The sequence below is a fragment of the Purpureocillium lilacinum genome (genome assembly GCF_023168085.1).
Source record: "Purpureocillium lilacinum CBS 284.36 DNA, scaffold_3, whole genome shotgun sequence".
Classification (NCBI taxonomy): domain Eukaryota; kingdom Fungi; phylum Ascomycota; class Sordariomycetes; order Hypocreales; family Ophiocordycipitaceae; genus Purpureocillium; species Purpureocillium lilacinum.
In genome coordinates, this window is record NW_027072113.1 from 3,789,911 (window position 1) to 3,810,641 (window position 20,731).

The 20,731-nt window shown below is 60.1% G+C and overlaps 4 protein-coding genes across 4 annotated transcripts; 3 read left to right on the forward strand and 1 right to left on the reverse strand.

Moving 5' to 3' along the window:
• Nucleotides 1-752: 752 nt before the first annotated feature.
• On the forward strand, nucleotides 753-2,774 carry PLICBS_004715 (glutaminyl-tRNA synthetase; the record flags this gene model as incomplete). Its single annotated transcript, XM_018325912.1, has 3 exons — nucleotides 753-1,317; nucleotides 1,376-2,616; nucleotides 2,691-2,774. The coding sequence occupies 3 exons, from the start codon at nucleotides 753-755 to the stop codon at nucleotides 2,772-2,774; spliced, it is 1,890 nt and encodes a 629-aa protein (XP_018175664.1).
• A 364-nt stretch (nucleotides 2,775-3,138) lies between these two features.
• On the forward strand, nucleotides 3,139-3,537 carry PLICBS_004716 (argininosuccinate lyase; the record flags this gene model as incomplete). The annotated part of the gene is made up of 1 exon (XM_018325911.1): nucleotides 3,139-3,537. One exon carries the CDS (start codon nucleotides 3,139-3,141, stop codon nucleotides 3,535-3,537), a length of 399 nt encoding a protein of 132 aa, XP_018175663.1.
• Nucleotides 3,538-5,379: 1,842 nt separating this feature from the next.
• Nucleotides 5,380-8,976, forward strand: PLICBS_004717 (translational elongation factor EF-1 alpha; the record flags this gene model as incomplete). Its single annotated transcript, XM_018325910.1, has 3 exons — nucleotides 5,380-5,531; nucleotides 5,899-8,855; nucleotides 8,921-8,976. The coding sequence occupies 3 exons, from the start codon at nucleotides 5,380-5,382 to the stop codon at nucleotides 8,974-8,976; spliced, it is 3,165 nt and encodes a 1,054-aa protein (XP_018175662.1).
• Nucleotides 8,977-12,266: 3,290 nt separating this feature from the next.
• On the reverse strand, nucleotides 12,267-14,116 carry PLICBS_004718 (uncharacterized protein; the record flags this gene model as incomplete). The annotated part of the gene is made up of 2 exons (XM_018325908.2): nucleotides 12,267-13,452; nucleotides 13,620-14,116. 2 exons carry the CDS (start codon nucleotides 14,114-14,116, stop codon nucleotides 12,267-12,269), a joined length of 1,683 nt encoding a protein of 560 aa, XP_018175660.1.
• Between the last annotated feature and the right edge of the window lie 6,615 nt (nucleotides 14,117-20,731).

The following is a 20,731-nucleotide window of genomic DNA, read 5'->3' on the forward strand; positions in this document are numbered from 1 at the left end:
AGAGCGAGGCAGGAGGAGCATGTGGTGTTCGGTTTCCTATACGTTGTAGATGGCAGGTACCTTGAGTTCCTCGGAAGGTAGGAAGGCGCGGAGGCAGAATGAATAGGGCTGATTCCAAGCAAGAAGCGAGACTTTAACGGAGCTTCGTTCACGTGCTGCTTCGACCAGTTCAAAGCATCGAGCGAGCGTCGCATCTAGTACAAGCTCTTTGAGCGTAGAGAGAAAAGGGACTGACGCAGTCGGCAGCTGCACAGGGCCGGTTTCAGTGATGGTGCAGCGTAATGATCACAAAGGCAAGGGAGCTTCTGCCTTGAAACCTCTGATTGCCGTCGTTTGAACCTTAAAATCGGAACCGCAGATGGGACGAAATGTTTGTGCTCGAAGAGAGTGTCAGGTTGGAGCTATAGACAACATCGAATGGACCTTGGGCGTGGAGGGGCCCAAGCCATAGGTCATCATGGTGCTTCGATTTGGCCCCAAAGTACGTTACACGGCAACCTGGAAGGTACGTACCCAGGACTCAGGACCCACAGCGCGGAACCCCTCCAAGCTTTCTTGACCCCGCCAACTGCCCTTTCATCGCCTTATCGGCAATTCTTTTGCTTGACTCACCGACCTCGATACCGCCCGTCAGTTCTCGTCAACGCTCCTTTGACTCAACAAAGCCCCCGCGTCCTTGCAGCGTCCGACACCTTGAAGCAATCGCACCCGTTCGATCTGTGCATAGGCATTTGTTCCACGGCTACGACACCATGGCGGAAGACGCGACCAAGTCCATGGCCAAGCTTCAGCTTGATGAGGAGACCGGCGAGATGGTCTCCAAGGCCGAATTGAAGAAGCGCCAGCAGAAGCGCGCCAAGAAGGCCGCCCAGGAGAGGGCTCGCCAGGAGAAGGCTGCCGCCGGACCTGCCCCTGCGGCGCCCAAACCCGCGGCAAAGCAGGAGGAGCAGCCTCTCGACCCTGATGCCATGTTTAAGCAGGGCTTCCTCCACGACGTCTACGACGACCGACCCGTAAAGAACGTCGTGACGCGATTCCCTCCGGAGCCCAACGGCTACCTCCACATTGGCCACGCCAAGGCGATTGCTGTCAACTTTGGCTTCGCCAAGCACCACGGCGGCGTTTGCTACTTGCGATACGACGACACGAACCCGGAGAAAGAGGAGGAACAGTACTTCACAGCCATTCAGGATGTAGTCCGATGGTTGGGATTTGAGCCGTTCAAGATCACGTACTCGAGCGACAACTTCGAGAAGCTCTACCAGATGGCCGAGAAGCTGATTTCCCTTGGCAAGGCCTACGTCTGTGCTTGCAATGGTAAGCTCGAGCAGGGCCCTCACCGCCAACGGTAAAACGTTAACAAGACGATGCACAGATGTCGAGATCAAGCTCCAGCGAGGTGGTGAGAAGGGTGCCCAGCCTCGCTACCGGTGCGAGCACGCTGAACAGACCGTCGACGACAACCTCACCAAGTTCCGCGACATGCGAGCCGGCAAGTACAAGCCCAAGGAGGTCTTCTTGCGCATGAAGCAGGACATCACAGACGGCAACCCCCAGATGTGGGATCTGGCGGCCTACCGAATCAAGACCGACACCCCCCACCACCGGACAGGCTGGGACTGGAAGATCTACCCGACCTACGACTTTACACACTGCCTGTGCGACAGCTTCGAGGGCATCACGCACTCCCTTTGCACGACCGAGTTCATCCTCAGCCGAGTTTCGTACGAATGGCTCAACAAGTCGCTCGAGGTCTACGAGCCAATGCAGAGAGAGTACGGGCGCTTGAATCTGACCGGAACGGTTCTCTCCAAGCGCAAGATCCTCAAGTTGGTCGAGGAGAAGATTGTGCGCGACTGGGACGATCCTCGCCTGTACACACTGATCGCCATTCGCCGTCGCGGTGTACCCCCTGGCGCCATTCTCGAATTCGTCAACGAGCTCGGCGTGACGACAAACATCACGACCATCCCGACCCACCGTTTCGAGCAGACCATTCGCAAGTATCTCGAGAAGACGGTACCGCGACTAATGATGGTGCTCGATCCCGTACCTCTGGTCATTGAAGATGCGGAGCCCGTCGATGTCCAGCTGCCCTTCTCCCCCAAAGACCCCAAGATGGGACACCACACCGTCAAGTTCACCCCTACCATATACATAGACAGGTCAGACTTCCGGGAAGAGGATAACAAGGACTTTTTCCGCCTTGCACCGGGCAAGACCGTCGGGCTGCTGAATGCGCCGTTCCCAGTGAAGGCCACGTCGTTTACCAAGGACGAGGCCACGGGCAAGGTGACGGAGATTCGCGGCGTGTTTGACAAAGAGACCAAGAAGGCCAAGACTTACATCCAGTGGGTTGGAACGGAAGGCTCAAGGAAGGTGGAGGCACGCATCCACAACGCACTTTTCAAATCGGAGAAGCCCGACGATGCAGAGGGCGGCTTCCTCAATGACCTGAACCCAGACAGCGAGGTCATCTATCCCGATGCCATGATCGAGGCTGGTTTCGACGAGGTGAAGCGCCGCGCGCCGTGGCCGGAGGCTGCCGGCGAGAGCGAGCTTGGCAAGGGAGGACCAGAGAGCGTGCGGTTCCAGGCCATGAGAGTGGCATACTTTGTGAGTACACCATCCGTGCCAGCTAATTCTTTTGACCATGAGCTGGACACTTTCGCTAACGCAGAGGTACACAGGCCATGGACTCGGACAGCACCGATGACAAGATTGTCCTCAACCGGATCGTCAGCTTGAAGGAGGATGCCGGCAAGAAGCAGTAAATCTACAGGACATAGCGAGAAGTAATGTGTGCATGGCGTTGCGAGGTTGGGGTGATGCAGCGTATTGGCCCCTGAGCCGTGGTTCCATTGGCATATATTCGATAGAGGATGTGATGAAATAAGTGATTGCCGTGATGGATGCGCCTTGAGATGTGTGAATGTCGTCGTATGTGTGTGTTGAATAACGCGAGTTTTGATCTGCCTGAGCGGCGGGACCACGGAGGTTGGTATTGAAGCACCATGCAGCAGGTGCATCTCGGGAGTGGACTTCGTTGGGCATCGGGCCAAACGAGGGCGGAAAAGACACCCCATGATGACGCAAAAGGGCCTGCCTAGCACCTAGAACAAGGATTTGCGGGAGAGCATGGAGCCCATGCTCGGCCTCGTCAAGACGGTGTCGGACAGCATCCAAATCGCCAACGGCGTCCTGGCCACCCTGACCACAAACGAAGACAAGACGCGCGCCGCTCTGGATCCCTTCATGCTGGCGACTGATGTTGCCGACTACCTCGTCCGCAAGGGCGTGTCGTTCCGTGAGACGCACCACATCTCGGGCCGCTGCGTCGCCAAGTCGGAGGAGACTGGCATCCCCGTGAACGAGCTCTCATACGAGCAGATGAAGGCGATTGACCCGCGCTTCGAGAAGGACATTTCCGAGGCTTTCAACTACGACGCAAGCGTGGAGCGACGATCGGCCAAGGGCGGCACCAGCAATTCGAGCGTCATGGAGCAGATCAAGGTGCTCAGGGAGATGCTTGGCTGAGAGGTTGGGGCGACGATAAGATGGCGTTGCCATTGTACGACAAGCTGGAGCGACATGTAATTATAGGCAAACCAAAAAAGAATGCTGAAGGATCGGTGACGAATGAAAGAGCCAGATACCCATGCCGGCCCCTTGCTTGTTCACTTGATGACGCTGCCACTGCCGTCGAGAGTGTGGCACCTCGGCTCGCACCCAGCCACGGCTACGTAGTATCTGTTGAAGTGCAGACCACTGAGAGTGCCGTCAGCCTACCTAGCGGGCTTTGAGTGCAGGCGGCGGCTCACTCAGAAGGGGCCCTCCCGTGGTGATTGAGTTTCGGCCGCGCCACCTCAACGGCAGCGCGGACAGGCCGAGCCACCAAATAAAAGCCTTCCTGGCAGGAACCCGCTGACGCCACGTGCAAGGCGGCTCTGAGCGCCAGCCGTCCATGTAACTTTTCGCTACGTCTGGCCAACAGATTGCGGCGCCCGCGGTCTATACGAGGCGCCAGGGGGGGCGGGCCGTCAAATGCAAGCCGTGAGGCCGTCGCGGTGAGATGTGATGTGATGCGATGCGATGCGGATGACGGCCGCCCGTGTCGCCGGCAGGCTGGCTGTGAGAGGTGAGAGGGCTCCCTCCGCGGTGCGACAAAGCGACAAAAAGAAGCGCCGCGTGCCAACCGTCCCAGGCAGGCGACGACGCCCATCAGCAGGGCCCTCCGTCAGTGGCCGGCATCCCACCAATGCCAACCTCTGGCCGCAGCACCTGGCTCGCCCTGCCCGCCTGGTGGTGGTGGTGTTGTCGCTGCTCGGCGGGCATGCGCCGCCACGGCCGCCGACCGCCAGAGCATGAAATGGAGCATGCGTGTACTTTGACTTTGCGCGGCGAGTCAGCGCGGCGACATGTATCGCGCGCATTCGCCGTCCGAGCCTCTCCCGCCGCCTCCCTCCTTTGACTCTGCCGTGTAGACAACCCAAATTCCGGGGGTCGCTGCCTTGGAGGGGGCGACCCCGTCTGTTTCCCCCGCGACGGCCTAGTAGCACGCAGCTTCGAGGAGTCGGAACTACTGCTAGCACCACTCATGGTGCAAAGTCTGGAGAGGGCAGCCGGGCAACCAGGGCCAGGGGCAGCAAATGGGCGTCGGCGCCCCGGATATGCGTCCATGATCTGAAATGGCCCCTGTCTGGGTGGCCACTCCGTGCCCCCCCAGGGGGCCTTGGGAGGCTTGGGGAGACTCGCCGACGCGACTCACCGCCTTCGCCATCCGGCCCCATCAGGCTTAGCGTGGTGCGATAACGCCCGATAAGCCCCAATGGAGGGGTAAACCTTGCGAATTTTTTTTTCAGTTTTGCCAGCAGGGAGCCTGTCGCCGCCTAGCGCCGCGCCCCCCCCCCCCCCCCCAAAGGGAAAAAAAATCTTGTGGCCGCCCGCCCGCCGCCGCTGATACCAGAGCCCAGCGCCGGAGCCAGAGCCAGGGAACAGATAAAACTTGTCGCCCCCAGAATTTCCCTCCCCCTTCTCCCGTCGCTCCTGCAACCTCCTCCGTCCTCCCTTCACTTTCTCCCTCATCTCCATCTTTTGGTCGTCCTCCTCCAAGGCGAACCGTTCCTGTCCTGTTCTTCGTCGCCGCGTTGTTCCTTGGATCCTCCTCCACCGAACAGCCCCGCCTCGCCGATACAGATTTTCTCTCACACACAAAAAAGCCGCGATAGAGCAGAGCCGACCCCTCCATCGTCTCTGTGGGCTTTTCGTCACGCTAGACAAGACTCCGACATAGATCTCGATAGACGTTGGGTCTTTTTTTGATTTTTACTCTCTCCCGTCGACTTCTCACGACTAATACCCGACCACACACCCGCCAACATGCCTTCCGAGAACGCTCAGTCCGTCAAGGTCCTTGACGAGCTCTTCCAGAAGCTCACCGTCTCCAAGGAGGCGGCCGAGATCAAGGAGTCCTCCAACGAGCTCGCCAGCTTCATCAACGGCCGCATTGAGGACCAGGATGTCCCCAACAAGTGAGTGTTTCTGCCCCTTGCTTCTGCTGCCCGCCGCCGTCGTCGTTGTCTGCACCACTGCGCTACGCACAAAGGAGCCGCTGTGGCCAAAAAACTTTTTTTTCGGGACCAGCGAGCCGCACACACCCCGCCTTCCCAACTGGTCGCTGCCGCAGCCGCTGCCGCCACCGCACCGGCACCCCGAAATAAACCCCGCCAATGAGCCTCCCGCCAGCGCTGTCCACCGCCTGTGCGTCAGGGGGCGATTGGCGCTCAGGCCAGGTTGCATGCAGCGCATCGTGGGCCCTGCAGTGACAAAGACAACGGATGGCGGCAGATTTTCGTTGCATTTCTGCAGGACGCTAACCAACATTTTTTTTTTTGGCAGGACCATTGAGAGCCTGAAGAAGCAGCTCGCCAACAAGAAGGATGCGCTCGCCCGCGAGAAGGCCTGCATGGCCGTCGAGGCCATCGCCTCTCACGCCGAGGTCTCCGCCTCCGTCGAGCCTTACCTCGTCGTCCTCCTGCCCGCCCTCCTGGCTGCCGTTGGCGACAAGATCACCGCCGTCAAGAATGCCGCCAGCGCTGCCGTCATCGCCATTGCTGGCGCCATCAGCGGCAACGCCGCCAAGGCTGCCCTCCCCGCCATCATGGACTCCCTCCGCAACGCCCAGAAGTGGCCCGAGAAGATGACTGCCCTCGACTTCATCGATGCTCTCGTCAAGACTGCCCCCGCTCAGCTGGCTTTCCGCGTCCCTGAGCTGATCCCCGTCGTCTCCGAGTCCATGTGGGACACCAAGAAGGAGGTCAAGGAGCGCGCCTACAAGACCATGGAGCAGATCTGCCAGTTGATCGTCAACAGGGATATCGAGCGCTTCATCCCTGAGCTCATCAAGTGTATCGCCAAGCCTGAGAACGTCCCCGAGACCGTTCACCTGCTCGGTGCCACCACCTTCGTTACCGAGGTCCAGGAGCCCACCCTGGCCCTCATGGTTCCCCTGCTGGATCGTGGTCTGGCCGAGCGCGAGACCGCCATCAAGCGTAAGGCCGCCGTCATCGTCGACAACATGTGCAAGCTCGTCGACGACCCCAACATCGTCGCTCCCTTCTTGCCCAAGATGATGCCGGGTCTCCAGAAGAACTACGACAACTTGGCTGATCCCGAGGCCCGTGAGAAGACCAAGCAGGCCCTCGACACCCTGACTCGCGTCGGCAACGTTGTGGACGGCAAGATCCCCGAGGCCCGCAACGACGGTGACCTCAACATCGTCCTCGGCAAGCTCAAGGATGTCCTGACCCCCAAGTACGGCAACTACCTCGAGAAGATGGGCCCCGTCGCCGACTACATTGCTGCCATTGCTGGTCAGCTCGTCGACGAGAAGGAGAGCGAGCCCGTCATCTGGGTCGAGAACCTGAAGCCTTACGTTGCCGTCATCACCGGCATCGACAACTCCGAGGTTGTCATCGACACCCTCCGCAAGCGCGCTGTCCCCGGCGCCGCCGAGGAGGAGGAGCAGGAGGCCGACGAGGAGGAGGGTGAGGATCTCTGCAACTGCACCTTCTCCCTTGCCTACGGTGCCAAGATCCTGCTCAACCAGACTCACCTCCGCCTCAAGCGTGGTCAGCGCTATGGTCTCTGCGGTCCCAACGGTTCCGGCAAGTCCACTCTGATGCGTGCCATCAACAACGAGCAGGTCGAGGGCTTCCCCAAGCAGAGCGAGGTCAAGACCGTCTTCGTCGAGCACGACCTTGACTCTGCCGACACTGAGATGACCACCATCGACTGGACCATGAAGAAGCTCAAGGAGGCTGGCGTCACGACCACCCAGGAGGATGTCGAGAAGCAGCTCAACGAGTTCGGCTTCACCGACGGCATGGTTAAGGGCGAGATCTCTGCCCTCTCCGGTGGTTGGAAGATGAAGCTGGCCCTGTGCCGTGCCGTCTTCGAGGCTCCCGATATCCTGCTTCTCGACGAGCCCACCAACCACTTGGACGTCAAGAACGTCAAGTGGCTCGAGGAGTACCTCATTAACTCCCCCTGCACGTCCATCATCGTCTCCCACGACTCGGGCTTCCTCGACAATGTCTGCCAGCATATCGTCCACTACGAGCGCTTCAAGCTCAAGCGCTACCGTGGTAACCTGGCCGAGTTCGTCAAGCGTGTCCCCTCGGCCAAGTCCTACTACGAGCTTGGTGCCTCCGAGATGGAGTTCACCTTCCCTGAGCCCGGTTTCCTCGAGGGTGTCAAGACCAAGGCCAAGGCCATCCTGCGTGCCACCAAGATGTCCTTCCAGTACCCCGGTACCTCGAAGCCCCAGATCCAGGACATTACCTTCCAGTGCTCTCTCGGCTCCCGTATTGCCGTCATTGGCCCCAACGGTGCCGGCAAGTCGACCCTGATCAACGTCCTGACCGGTGAGCTCATCCCCACCGAGGGTGAGATCTACCAGCACGAGAACATCCGTATCGCCTACATCAAGCAGCACGCTTTCGCCCACATTGATAACCACCTGGACTCGACTCCTTCCGAGTACATCCAGTGGCGATTCCAGACTGGCGAGGATCGCGAGACCATGGACCGTGCCAACAAGGTCATCACCGAGGCCGACGAGAAGGCCATGGACAAGATCTTCAAGATCGAGGGCACCCAGCGCCGCGTCATCGGCATCAACTCCCGCAGAAAGTTCAAGAACAGCTACGAGTACGAGTGCTCGTTCGCTCTGGGTGAGAACGTTGGCATGAAGGGCGAGCGCTGGACGCCCATGATGACGGCCGACAACGTCTGGCTGCCCCGCAACGAGCTCCTGGCTTCTCACCAGAAGATGGTTGCCGATGTGGACATGAAGGAGGCCCTGGCCTCTGGTCAGTTCCGCCCTCTGGTCCGCAAGGAGATTGAGGCCCACTGCGCCAACTTCGGCCTCGACGCCGAGCTGGTCTCTCACTCCCGCATGCGCGGTCTGTCTGGTGGCCAGCGTGTCAAGACCGTCCTGGCTGCTTGCTCGTGGCAGCGCCCCCATCTTATCGTCCTTGACGAGCCCACCAACTACCTGGACCGTGACTCCCTGGGTGCGCTGTCCAAGGCCCTCAAGAAGTTCGAGGGTGGTGTCATCATCATTACCCACTCCGCCGAGTTCACCAAGGACCTGACTGAGGAGGTCTGGGCCGTCATGGACGGCAAGATGACGCCCTCTGGCCACAACTGGGTGTCCGGCCAGGGCTCTGGTCCCCGCCTCAAGGCTGGTGACGACGACGAGGAGGACAAGTTCGACGCTATGGGCAACAAGATTGTCACCACCAAGAAGAAGGCCAAGCTGACCTCGTCCGAGGCCCGTAAGAAGAAGAAGGGTAAGCTACCACACCTATCTATCATTGAGTATGAAGCATGAAGCTAACGGAGTTTTTCTTTACAGAGCGCATGGCTCGCCGCAAGCGTGGTGAGGAGGTCTTCAGCGATGAGGACGAATAAGCGATTCGCACCGACCGCGCGGCGCTGCATTGTGACGAGCGTTGTCTTTTTCTCTTACGACAATACCATGTTCTAATTTTCTTTTGTCATGTCATGCGCGGGAAGGAAAAGAACAAAAGTTGTGATGGGTTCTGGGAATGGGTTTGACGACTAGGCCACGCCGGAGCGGGCCTTCCATTAGATGATATTGCCATCTGTTGGCCCTTTACTAGATGTTGCCGCCCGCGGAAACCTTTGGGGGCCCCGGCTTGGTTGGGATTGGAGGACCCTGATTGTGCTGAGGCTGCCTGGGCCGCGGGTCGGAGGATGATAGACGGTAGAAGTTGAATTTCTAGATCATCTGTCACGCTGGCGTCTCTGTTGAGTGAAAGTGATGAGATGTACATGGAGGGACATGCCACGTCTGTCCTGTTCCCCATGTGCATGTGAGTACACAATGTCCTGCATGTCCCCAAACGAAACACAATGTAACGTAAATGAAAGCCCAGAGTAGCAACTAACCACTAGACAAGCGAGCACGGAGAATGCGATGCAACCCACCACTGACGCATACGGTAGACTAACACACGACCGAGGTCTAAGACTCAAGACCCGGGCAGCCGGGATGCGCCCGCGCCTCGCACCAGGACATCGCAAGCGAAGCATCACGGGCGCGAACATCCCGAACCGAGTCCGCCGCGCCGCCGAGTCGGCGAAGTCACGGCGATGGCTGGCTTCGGAGCATGCAGTGAAAGGAGGTTGCCCTTTATCGTCGTCCGTGAACGACTTACATGCCCGGCCCGTGCCAGGGACCCCCCCTCCCCCCCATGCCCTGTTATCACAAGTCCAGACCCGGTCCCTTGCGATACAGGACGGTGGCACGGGGTACGGAGTATCGGAAAGTCGGGAATATACAGCACGACGGAGATCCTAGAGGCAGATAAGAACGTGATCTGAGAGGTGGTGGTTCGGAGGAGGAGGAGGTTCGGAGGTCGTTGCCGGTCAGGTGACCGGTGAGACTCGGGCTCGCGGTCGGCGAGACGGTGTGCTTTCCCCGTGGGGTTGGCGGGCGGCGCCTCCCCGTTTCAAGGACGGCAGACCATTGCTATCAACATGGAATGCACGCACCGACTTCTCCGTGGTGTCCGTGACGCGACGTGCAATCTCGGAGGGCGGCAATGGGCGGGGGTCGACGAGACCAAAGTACACGATACTTTCCCCCCGAGGGGCCGGGTGCACACACGGCTTTTGCCTGCTACGCCGTCTCTGTGAGCGTGAGCCAGGCGGATGCAGACCACCTTCCTCCCCTTGTCCGTGCTTTTCGTCGTTCTCCCGTGGAGCGTGCTTTGCACTGAGAGTACCCACGAAGTACACTTCCATGTTGTGGCGTTTCCATGTTGTTGCGTTGATGGTTTCCACTGAGCTGTCTCTCAATCGCCCAATTCCGCTCCAACACCAGGCCCGGTCCCTCTTCCTCCTCCTCTCCCTCCTCCACATCGACCGGGAACGAGACGGGGATCTACGAATGAGGCGTCCCTCACCCGTCCCGTCCGGGACACCAGCTGACAAGCGCATCGACCGGGCCCTCGCATGCGCCAGCCACGCATGGCGAGTCGCCGACGCCGGGGGGCGCGCTGACACAAGCTGAATCCGTCCAGTGCAGTAACACAGGGAGGGCACTTGGACATGCTCTCCTCCTCATCAACTTGATGACCGTTCCCATGCCTCCGGTCGCCCTCGCTTGATCCCCCCTAGCTTGTCTCCATGCGCATACTGCAGGGAACCGACAACGCGGAGCGCTTGGGCTCGGGTTGTGGTACCCGTGCGTGGCATGCGTGCGACGGTGATGCAGCAAACTAGTATGTAAGCCTCCAGCTGGGCGTCTGCGCGGCTTCACGGGCGGATGGGGGAAGGGGGGCGCGGGACGGGAGGGAGTGCGCCTTTCGTAATGCGGGGAGCAAGGTAGCTCGAGACGGGAGACGGGAGGGGGGGCGTGTGCAGCGTGCTGGCGTTTCATTCAGGATGGACGACGGTCCCAGCCCGGGGGGAGGCTCCGGCGTCACTGTCTTTTCTATCCCCGTACGTGCATAGTATGTACATGCGAGTGTATACGCAACTAGGTTGTCCGAGCAGGATGACGACGGCGTACCTGTTCACGACACAGGCCTTGGACGGCGCGTGTAAAGAGGCTGACTTTGAGCAAATGATACATGTCCCGGCTAGGGAGATGGCACAGACGGTCAACTCCAAGTGTACTTGTCAAGGAGCGGCCTGAACTTTTCTCCTGTTGTATCGTCGTTGTCTTCGTTGCCGTCGTCGTCATCCTGCGCAGCCAGTACCGCAACCAGTATCACAGATGCTGCCCTCCCACGTCCCAAATGTGACCCCTCTCTTCTCCTCTCTCCGGTCTTTGGACCGCTCTCCGACGTGTCTCAACAAGACGCCTCCCGCCTGAGACCCCGACGCCACATTTCGCCTCTCACCACCCCTCCAGCCCTCCTCCCCGCGGACCAACAATGGCTTGCCTATAACCAATGCCCAGTGACAAAGCGTCTTCCTTTGCCTCCCTCCCAGCCTGTACGGTACAGTACAGCTGACAGCAGCCGGCATCTGCGTTCTTTCAGATACGTACGTAAAACCGGGAGGCGCCCCTCCACCCTCTCCTCGAACTCGGCTCGTCGGGGTTCACCCCGTCCGGGCGGGCTGTTCTAGGCACGCGAGGGAACCCGCCTCTGTCGTCGATGAAGGTGTCGAACCCCGGGACTTCTCCGAGGGTCCATGTTCATGTCCCTGTCCCAGCCCGGCGGCACGCGCACAAACCACTGTACCCCGACTTTCGCTCGGGCACCCGCTGCGGCCCGTTCTGGAGACATTTGTCTCGCGATACAACGTCGGGCGAGCAGGGCGGGCAGTGCTGCCTCCAGTTTCAACGGTGTGTCCGTGTATTGCTGGCAGACCAGATGGACACTGCCGAGAATCATCAGAGGACGACAGCGAGATAGAGTGAAATCACATGTGGATATTCGAAGTATTCAAAATGTTCAAGTTCATATTCTCATGCCACTTGGGGTATATAACATTGCCTGGGCAAATAATCCCAGGCTTGGCTCCCGCTCGGTCGCGTCTATCCGGCTCTTGGCCGGGACACAAGACCTCCATTCACAAGCCACAGTCCATGCATGTACGTAATGTCACCGTACCCAAATCACAGCGGCGCACGAATTTACAAACACTGCCGCGCCAACAATGGAGCGACAGAGCGCCCAACATGTCGCATGTCGCATGCCGCTCCGCGCCAGCCCCGCCAAACCTTACATGACCTGCTCGTCCGGATTTCTCTTCTTGCGGCCAATGCCCACGAGGCGGAGCATCTCCTCCCAGAAGCCCGAAGGCTTCTGCGTGAACGTCGCCTCGTACCGGTCGATGGTGGGGCGTTGCCACACGAGGTCGGCCTCGAGAGGCTTGACAAACTTAGTCTTCTTCAGCAGCTTCCATCCGATAAAGAGAATCGGGGCGAGAATCTGCATCGTGTAGTGACGGAAGAAGCCGTCAACGCTCCACGGCGTGAAGGCTCCGTAGCCATAGAAGATGACGACCAGAGTCTGGATGAAGAGCGCGACGTAGGCGCAGTAGGGCTGGCCCCATCCGTAGTAAGGCAGCGACTTGCGGTCGATGCCCTGTGCCTGGCAGGCGCGGTAGTAGAAGATGAAGGTCACCGACATGACGAGGTAGTCGATGATGCCACCGGCAGTGATGAGGCTGACCAGCCAGTCGAGAACCTTGGCGGAACCGTTGCCGACCTGCAGGAATGACAGGAACGGGAAGCACATGACGACAAGGAAGCAATAGATGGGCACGCCATTGCTCCAGCACTTGCGCAGGACGGCCGGCGCGCGACCCTCCAGAGCCAAGCCGTAGAGCGACCGCGTCGCACAATAGGTGTACGTGTTGCCAGCCGAGAAGATGGATGTGAACATGAGGGCATTGACAATGTCAGGCAGCACAGAGATACCCATGTTCTGCATGGCAATGACGTAGGGAGAGGCGGCAGCGTTGTCGGCAGACGCGTTGCCGTTCAGGATATCCTGGAGAATCTTGTTGTTGTAGGGAACGACAATGCCGACGCAAAGGGCGCTGCCGAAGAAGAAGATGCCAAATCGCCAGTAAATGGTCTTGAAGGCAGCCTTGATGTAGATTCGGGGCCGCTTGGCTTCAGCAGCCACCATGGAAATGTACTCGGGTCCGACCACGGCAAATGCGGCGTTCCACAGAGCGCCGAGGAAGCCCTCGAACCGGCCTAGCGAGTGCTTTGTGTGGTATTCGGCAAATGCACCGGGGTGGTTCCAGTAACGGAAACCATATCGGTCGTGATCGGGGTTGCCGCCAAGCATGGTGATAAAGGTGAAGAAGAAGAGCATGAAGATCAGGATGACCTTTCCGCCCGAGAGCCAGAATTCAGCTTCGCCATAGCCACGTACAGCAAGGATGTTGATTGCACTACAAGGCCGAAGAGTAATGTTTAGCATGCGATCTTGTCTTTGTAGGGGAAAGGGGAGTTGAGGGAGGATTGGGAAGGCGACCCGCCATGAATCAAAGACTGGCTAGGAGCACGAGTGGCGCCAGTCCCTCTCCTCAAACCTCAACTTGACAGCACAAGATCTTACGCATAAGCAATGATGACTCCGGCGCAGATGCCAGCGGTCGGACCGGGTTCCTTCATCTTGGGCTCCCAGTACGAGAGGACGAGGTTCAGTGCCGTGATTTCAAAGGGAATGAGCAGCGCCTCGTAGAGGAAGAAGTTCCACCCGGCCATGAAGCCGAAGGCGTCGTCGACCCAGTGGCCAGCCAGGCGGATGAAACCGCCGGACACGGGCATGAGGACGGTCATTTCAGCGATCGAGTTGTTGACACAGGCAAGAACCAGGGGGTAGATGGTGTAGGCCAGGAGCAGACTGCCCGGGCCGCCGAGGGCGAGGCCATTGCCGATACTGACGAACAGCGCGGTGCCAATGGAGCCGCCAATGGCAATGAGCTGAATCTGGCGGTTGTTGAGGCGTCGGTGAAGACCGTCGGCATTGTCGTCCAGATGCGTGCTGACGAGGTCGCCCACCTCTGGGGATCCGGGGATCTTGGACTGCTTTTCCTCGTCGGTGGTCGCCATGTTGGCGGTTGCGGCGCGATTGCCGGGCTCACGCACACGCAGTGTCGGGTTTCAACGGACCAGGGCCCCAAGTTCAAAGGCAGTATTGGGTATCCGGGGCTCGACGGGCCAGCGTCGAGAGGCACAAGCTCGTGCGGTTACACACACGCGAGCGCAATGGTGAGGTGAGGAGAGGTGATGCTCGCAGCAGGAGGGCGAGGTGGTGTAAGTGGAAGGAGACGCCAGTCGCGAGAGCGGAGGCGGGATGGGAAGGAGCAGAAGGGAGGAGGGGAAGGAAGGAAGGACGGATGTAGCAAAGGGAAAAAAGGAAGGAAGAGATCCCAGGAAGGAAGGATGGGTGAGAGGCGTGGGCGACGGGAGTATATACGTCAGTTTGGGAAACAGAGGCGGGAGCGGCTCTCCCACAAGCTGGTCACCCTCCTGCAACGGAGGCTTGGGCGGGCAGAGCGCAAAACAGATGGAACAGGCCCGGTCCAAAGTCCATGTTAGCTGGCACCCGGGTGCAGGGGGTACCACAGGACGGTCCGTCATCACTGGACAATACGGATCTTTTGCGGTTCGCCTGCGCTCCGTCGAGAGGGAAAGAGGCGCCAGCCGGGGCCGACACGGTCTGTCCGAAGTGGGGAACAGCTGAGCACTGCAGCGCTACTCGACGGTACATTGTACTTGGTACTTGGCTCGTTCCCACGGCCGGCTGCGCTGGGGGGGGGCCCGCAGGGGGCGCACAGTGGCCGGCGGGCGGGCTTGGCAGGCTGGCTGCGGTGCGTTTAGCCTCGAGAGGTGCGAATTGCGGGCCTGCTGGGCGCCTGTCCCTGCCGTCACTGCCCTGCTTCGCCAGCTGCCAGGTGCAGGTTCCAGGCTGCTGCCAGCGCAGTTCCGGCTGTCGTTTTGTCGCGCACCCACGCACCACCCACACCAAGCCGGAGGGTGCGCTAACGCGACGCTAACGACACCATGTACCGGCGCGGTACTGCTGTGTGCTGCTGAGGTCTCTCTGGTGCAGGCCTCCTGCGCTCCTGCCCTCCATCTCCCCGCGAAAGCGAGCAGGATCAACGCCCGTCGCAGGGATGGTTACGCTTTGGCGCTGCTTTGCTGACGGGTTAGGCCTGCGCACCTCGTGCTCCTCGCACAGCAATTCAATTCAGCTGTCGCGCCGCCAAGCAAGACGGGCGAGGCGAGCGGGCAGGGCAGCCTGGCGCAGCGGGATGTTGACCGGGTCCGCGCGCTGGGCTCGTTCCGGCCGCCTCGACGACACTGGCACCGCACACTGCATTCGGCGGCGGCGGCCCGCCCACCACTGCCCGACCGACCGGTAGCGTCTCGCCGGCGGTAACTTTGGCCACGACGCCTGCCACGCATCGGAGACGCCCTATCTCCAAAGCAAGCAAGACAGACATGGCCGCTGTGGCGAAGTCGGGGAACCAACGCCTGCGACGCAGATGCCAAATGCGCACAAAGAAGTTTTTACCTTGACTCGACTCGACCGGGTGTCAGGCCAGATCAATGCAAGTACCAGGACTTGCCGGCCTTGGTGTTGTCCAGTGTGGAGCGTGCGCCACGGCCAACCACTGGGCCGGCATTCGCCCCGCCAGCTCGCTGGGGTGGGTGTCGCTGCGTGAGATGTAACGACGGGCCTCACGTAAGGTAGGGCAGCAACTTGATTTGACTGATCGCTGTTGCCGCCGCCGAGGTTCTGGAAGCCCGACTCGACTTCTTTTGCGTTTTTTGACTTCCGGCGAACATGCCGCCACGGCTCACTGAAACCTGCAACCGCATCTCCGCCACCGCCCCAAAGCCCGACTCGACAGCGATTGACAACGACGGCCATTGGTGACGACAGCGAGGGCGAGGCAGGTACTTCCACGGACCCATCTCTGCGCCGGGCCTCGTTGACCCCATGGGCCACGTCCCACATGCACCACGAGCCCGTCTGGAGATGGTTTGTACGTACAGCGCTACAGGGAGGGTATCCACGTACGAGGACTCGACGAGTAGCACTCGTATCTCGACAGTACCTCCCTACCTACTCTACCGTGGCTGCACGTGCAAACGACCGCGCGAGAGACGGCTGATATACTGGGCGCAGGCGAACAGGCGAACAGGCGAATCTTGGCTGGTGCGCTTCTCCCACCGCAGCAGCCCCCTGTTGCAGCGGCCTGCTGCCTCTCGGGTACACCCGACAGACGGGACGAGCCAGCGACGCACGACCGCGAATCACCGTCCCAAACGGCAACGCTGTCGGGCATCTGGCACGGGTGTGCGACCGCCATGCGCTGCTGCTGACGGGCTGGGGTTTCGCGACGGGCGCGCCAGGGCCCTGGGGGCCTGGGCATGGGATCTGCGTCGGGATACATTGGCGATACATGGTCATTGATCGAACCCAGTAAACCGCACGAGTACATTTCACCTGCAGCCTCGCGACGCCCGTTTCCACCGCTCCAGAGCTGGCCGGGGTCTGCGACGTGCGGGCCACAGACGCTATCGCTGCGCAAACGCTAACCTACTCCCTGCAGCGACTGCCACGGCGCAGGCGGGCTGCTCACGCGCATTACGCAATGACGCATGTGCCCAGGTTGCGCTTTATTGCCCGGAGGAGGCTTGTCCAGCGGAGGCGTGCCCAGGTGGGTTCGTCGAACAAGCGTGGTGGGTGGGCTGGCATCCCGCCACCATCTTGCTTGCATCGAGTCTGCCATCTCCCATCTGCGATGGCCTGTTTCCCCCTTCCGCGGGTCGCGCCCCAGTCGCCCAAGGCAAAAGCGGCATGGCTCCGTCGCCGCCCTGCGGCCGCGCAGCAGCCGCAGCAAAAGTCGTGCAACCCGAACAGGCTGCAGTTTTTCACGTCCCATCCGTCCAGCCATCCACCCATCCATCTCGCTGATACTCGCCAATGCCCAGTTTTGCGGGTCATCTTCTCTCTCCATGGTCCCTGGAAATTTGGCCATTCTGGGCCCGTCTCTGGCTGCTGTTCCGTGCGCCCTCTGCTCGCTGCAGTGTCGTGGACCCGGGGGGGGGCAAGGGGGCAACCAAACAACCTCCATCAACACCTCTCTGAGGGCTTGGCCCCGGCATATTCCCGAGGCCCCGAGCCGCCGGAGGAGGCAACTCCGGGCCAGTTCAACAATCAAATCATTTGAAACGGAGCAGCCGAGCACGGGACAGAAACGGACTCGAACCAGAAACCAACTTCCACGAACCCTCGAGCACAGCCTTCACCGTCAACCAACATCGCCCACCCCTTTACACTGATGGAGCCGCGCAGCGATAGCAGCCGTGGTATCTCGCCAGGTCGGGTTGAACTCCCATGTTCCCCCGACACCTTGCATCCTACTCCCTGTTCCTTGTTCCTTGCCAGGGCAAAGAAACACAAAGATAGTGCCGATTTCTCCAGAACCCTGATTCCCCACGCCAGAGACCCTTCTCTGACCACGAAACGGAGGACCGTTCGGTGAAACGGAACCCGCCGTATTGGCCGTCCAGCGCGCTCACAGGCAGTCCAGTAATGAAAGTCCCCGGTCAAACCCAGCCAGGGAGTGCAAAAAGCGGCATCGCTGTCAGGAACCGGGTCCCCGCGACTCTGACGTCACTGGCGCCACAACCATGACCGCTCGCGCTTCTGGCTCCCACAATTGGCTGCGCAGTGCCCGCTCCACGCAGTCTAATGCTGGCGGTCCAGGGCAAATGGGCAATTCGGACTTGCGCCAACACCAGAGTCCGGCGGGGCCAAGGTCGTGCAGCATGTCGAGGCTTCTTGGTACCGACTGACGGCCTTGGTCGACTTTGGCGGCACTCGACCCACGCCAAGGAGCCGCGCTATCAATATTGCATCTCGAACACGAACATGAGCCTGGGCCAACCGGCGACGATGACGACGAACCGGCGGGGAGCGAGCTGTCAAACCGACAGATGGCGCCTTCTCCCGTGGTCCTTCATGGGGTCCCAGCCGACACGGGCTGCAACACGCGGGACCAGCCGGTGTTGAGCCAGCGAAGGCGTCGCGGAGGCTGCTGATGTCACGACACATGGCCTTGACATCGTGGACGTCATTCCTTCACGATGTAGATAGGTCCAAGGGCCCGTGCTAACGCCCACGATATCGAGACCCTCACGATGCCGTTTCGAAAGCAGGCACGGGCCACAAAGCGGTCCCATACATAGCGGCCTCTTCTTGACTGAATGAGGTCGCGATACGTTGGGCAATGCCAACCACACGCGACGTGATTCGACGTTGGCAGCGATGACTTGCAGCGCCGGGGAGATGCAAGATGTCGTACCTGCGAGTAAGGTTTCGCCCAGCCGGGCAGGCGTCGAGGCTAGCCGGTGCCGCCTTGGCAAGCTGGCGGGTTTGCGGGCAAGCTTTGACACCGACTCGAGATATCAGGCGACACGGACGACAAGTACAAGACTGTACGGCGCGGCGCGGCGCCTCTTGACAGGGGCGGCAAGACGTGTTATGGCGAAACACGATGGCGTCCGGCTGTCGCGCCGTCATCCTGGACCACCTTGTCACTGCCCAATCTCTTGCTGTCGTCGAGACTGTGGGCCCTGGTATCGTATTTTACTGTACTAACTGAGTATTCCAGGGGACTGCGGGAAAAGGACGAGTTGAAAAAAGCCCGCGACGCTTGCCAAAGCCGTGGTTTGGATTGGCTGCACGCCCGCTTACTGCAGGTTGGCAGTAGTTCTGCTTCGCGGTGGACTAGCCGGCCCGGGGCGAGGCCGCCGAAGCCTCGGAACGGGACAGAGGTCGCGTGACATTGATTGTCCGTGGCATCTGCCCTTGGCCTTCCTCTCCGTCCGGCTGGTGTAGTATGTACGTCTCCGTTACATGCCTGCGATGACCCGAACGGCTCGCTAGCCCCAAAGCTAGAGTCTTGGGCGCAGTCTTCACCGTCCCGCCGGCGAAGCAGACGGTTTGCGTCGGTGCCGGCGCGCGAGTCGAGTCGGTGGCTGTTCTGTGACGCTCTGTTACTGGCGTACAGTGTGGACGGCGCCTTGCGACGGAGCAAATGTGGGCGCCGCCGGGCAAACACAGTGGGGCTCCGAGGACGAAGACTTTTCTCGCACTAACAGGCTGTGATCAGCGGCAATAAAGAACGTTGGCCGAAAGAGAAACCCTTGCCACGAGCCGTCCGTCTCGAGACGTCTCACTGGCTCTGCGTCCTCGGTGTGCCCCATCCGCACACTCGAGTACCTCCGTACTTGTACTGGACTCCGTAAGCATATCCAGTAGCGTGCTTTGTCGTGGTGGTTGGATTATTAGGGGGATGAGATGGATGGTGACACACGCCACGGCCCCGTCGCAACGAGGGAAAAAAAAGGATGGGCAAGATTTTTTGCCCGCCTGCTGCGCTGCTTAGCACACAGCCGGCTGTGCGGAAATTACTTACGGAGGCACGGGTGGGAAGGCGGTCTGTAAGGCTTGGCGAAACGGACTGTCCTGGATGTCCATCGCTCTGCTCCCACCGTTGGGCGAGGGCAGGGCAGCCGTGGCGGTTGTCGTGGCTGGGTGACGACGGTCAAAACGGAACCGACCAAACGGCACGGCACTGTCACCACGGTACGGCACTGGGTCGAAAAGAAACGGCGGGACAGCCAAGACCTCGGACTGGCATGGCATGGCATGGATTGGACCGACATGACATGGGCTCTGAGCGGCAGTAACTGCAACTGTACTCGTTCAGACACAGATCGATGAGCGCGGCATGGCTAGCCTCGCAAGCCTCGTTTCCTTGCGGGCGGGTGATTGCCAGAGGCAAAGCTTGTCTGCGTGAATTCCAAGGGTCGAGGCCGCCGACAAGGGTTCTCTCCGGACAGTACTTGTACTCGTACATCCGGGCCAAGGGTCGGATAATGAGGCCTGTCCAGAGGCAGACCCGGGCCCAGGACCCTGCATGCCCACTCGTACATCTGTGACCTGGGAGGCAGGGCGTCGTCACTGCCGCATACCGGGTAGCCAAGTTTTGGCAGCAGGCCAGGAAATTCGCGGACGTCACTCCCTACCACGACGGGTATCTGCCACATGCCTGCCCTGCGCTTCTCCCTGTCGCACGAGACGCGCTTGGTAGAATCAACTGCCCGGATCCCGTCTGCCGGGATTATCTCACGTGGTTGGGCGCGCGATCCTCAGCGGTAGTTACCATGCATGTAACCCGGCCGAAAACAGTCGTCATCTTTTTTTGTGCTCTGATAATACCTAGTAATTGTGACCCTGGACCATTATGCATGCAAGGCTGTTAGGATGGTGCTGCTCTACTTCGTACACAACTTTTTTTTACTACCCCTCCAAATTCTGCCCCACCCCCACCATCGTCGAAACTCGTCGCAACGCATCGCATCGTCCAACGCCGCCGCCGACCAACTTCTTTCTCCAGGTCGCGCCCGGGTAATTGACACAAACCTGACCTGCCAGCCGATCGAGCGTCCGAGGCTGCGGCATTCGGCATATTTGTATCACACAACTTGCAGCTTCTGTCTATCTATACTACAGCCGCGAGCGCGCCTCCGAGGCAGCTTTTGCGCAGCCTCAAAATCCTTCAGCGTCGAGACCAGCGCGCGCCTCGCTCGCCGGGAGGAACCGACGAAAAGCTGCGCAGCGTTGCGCCCGAGACACCCGCC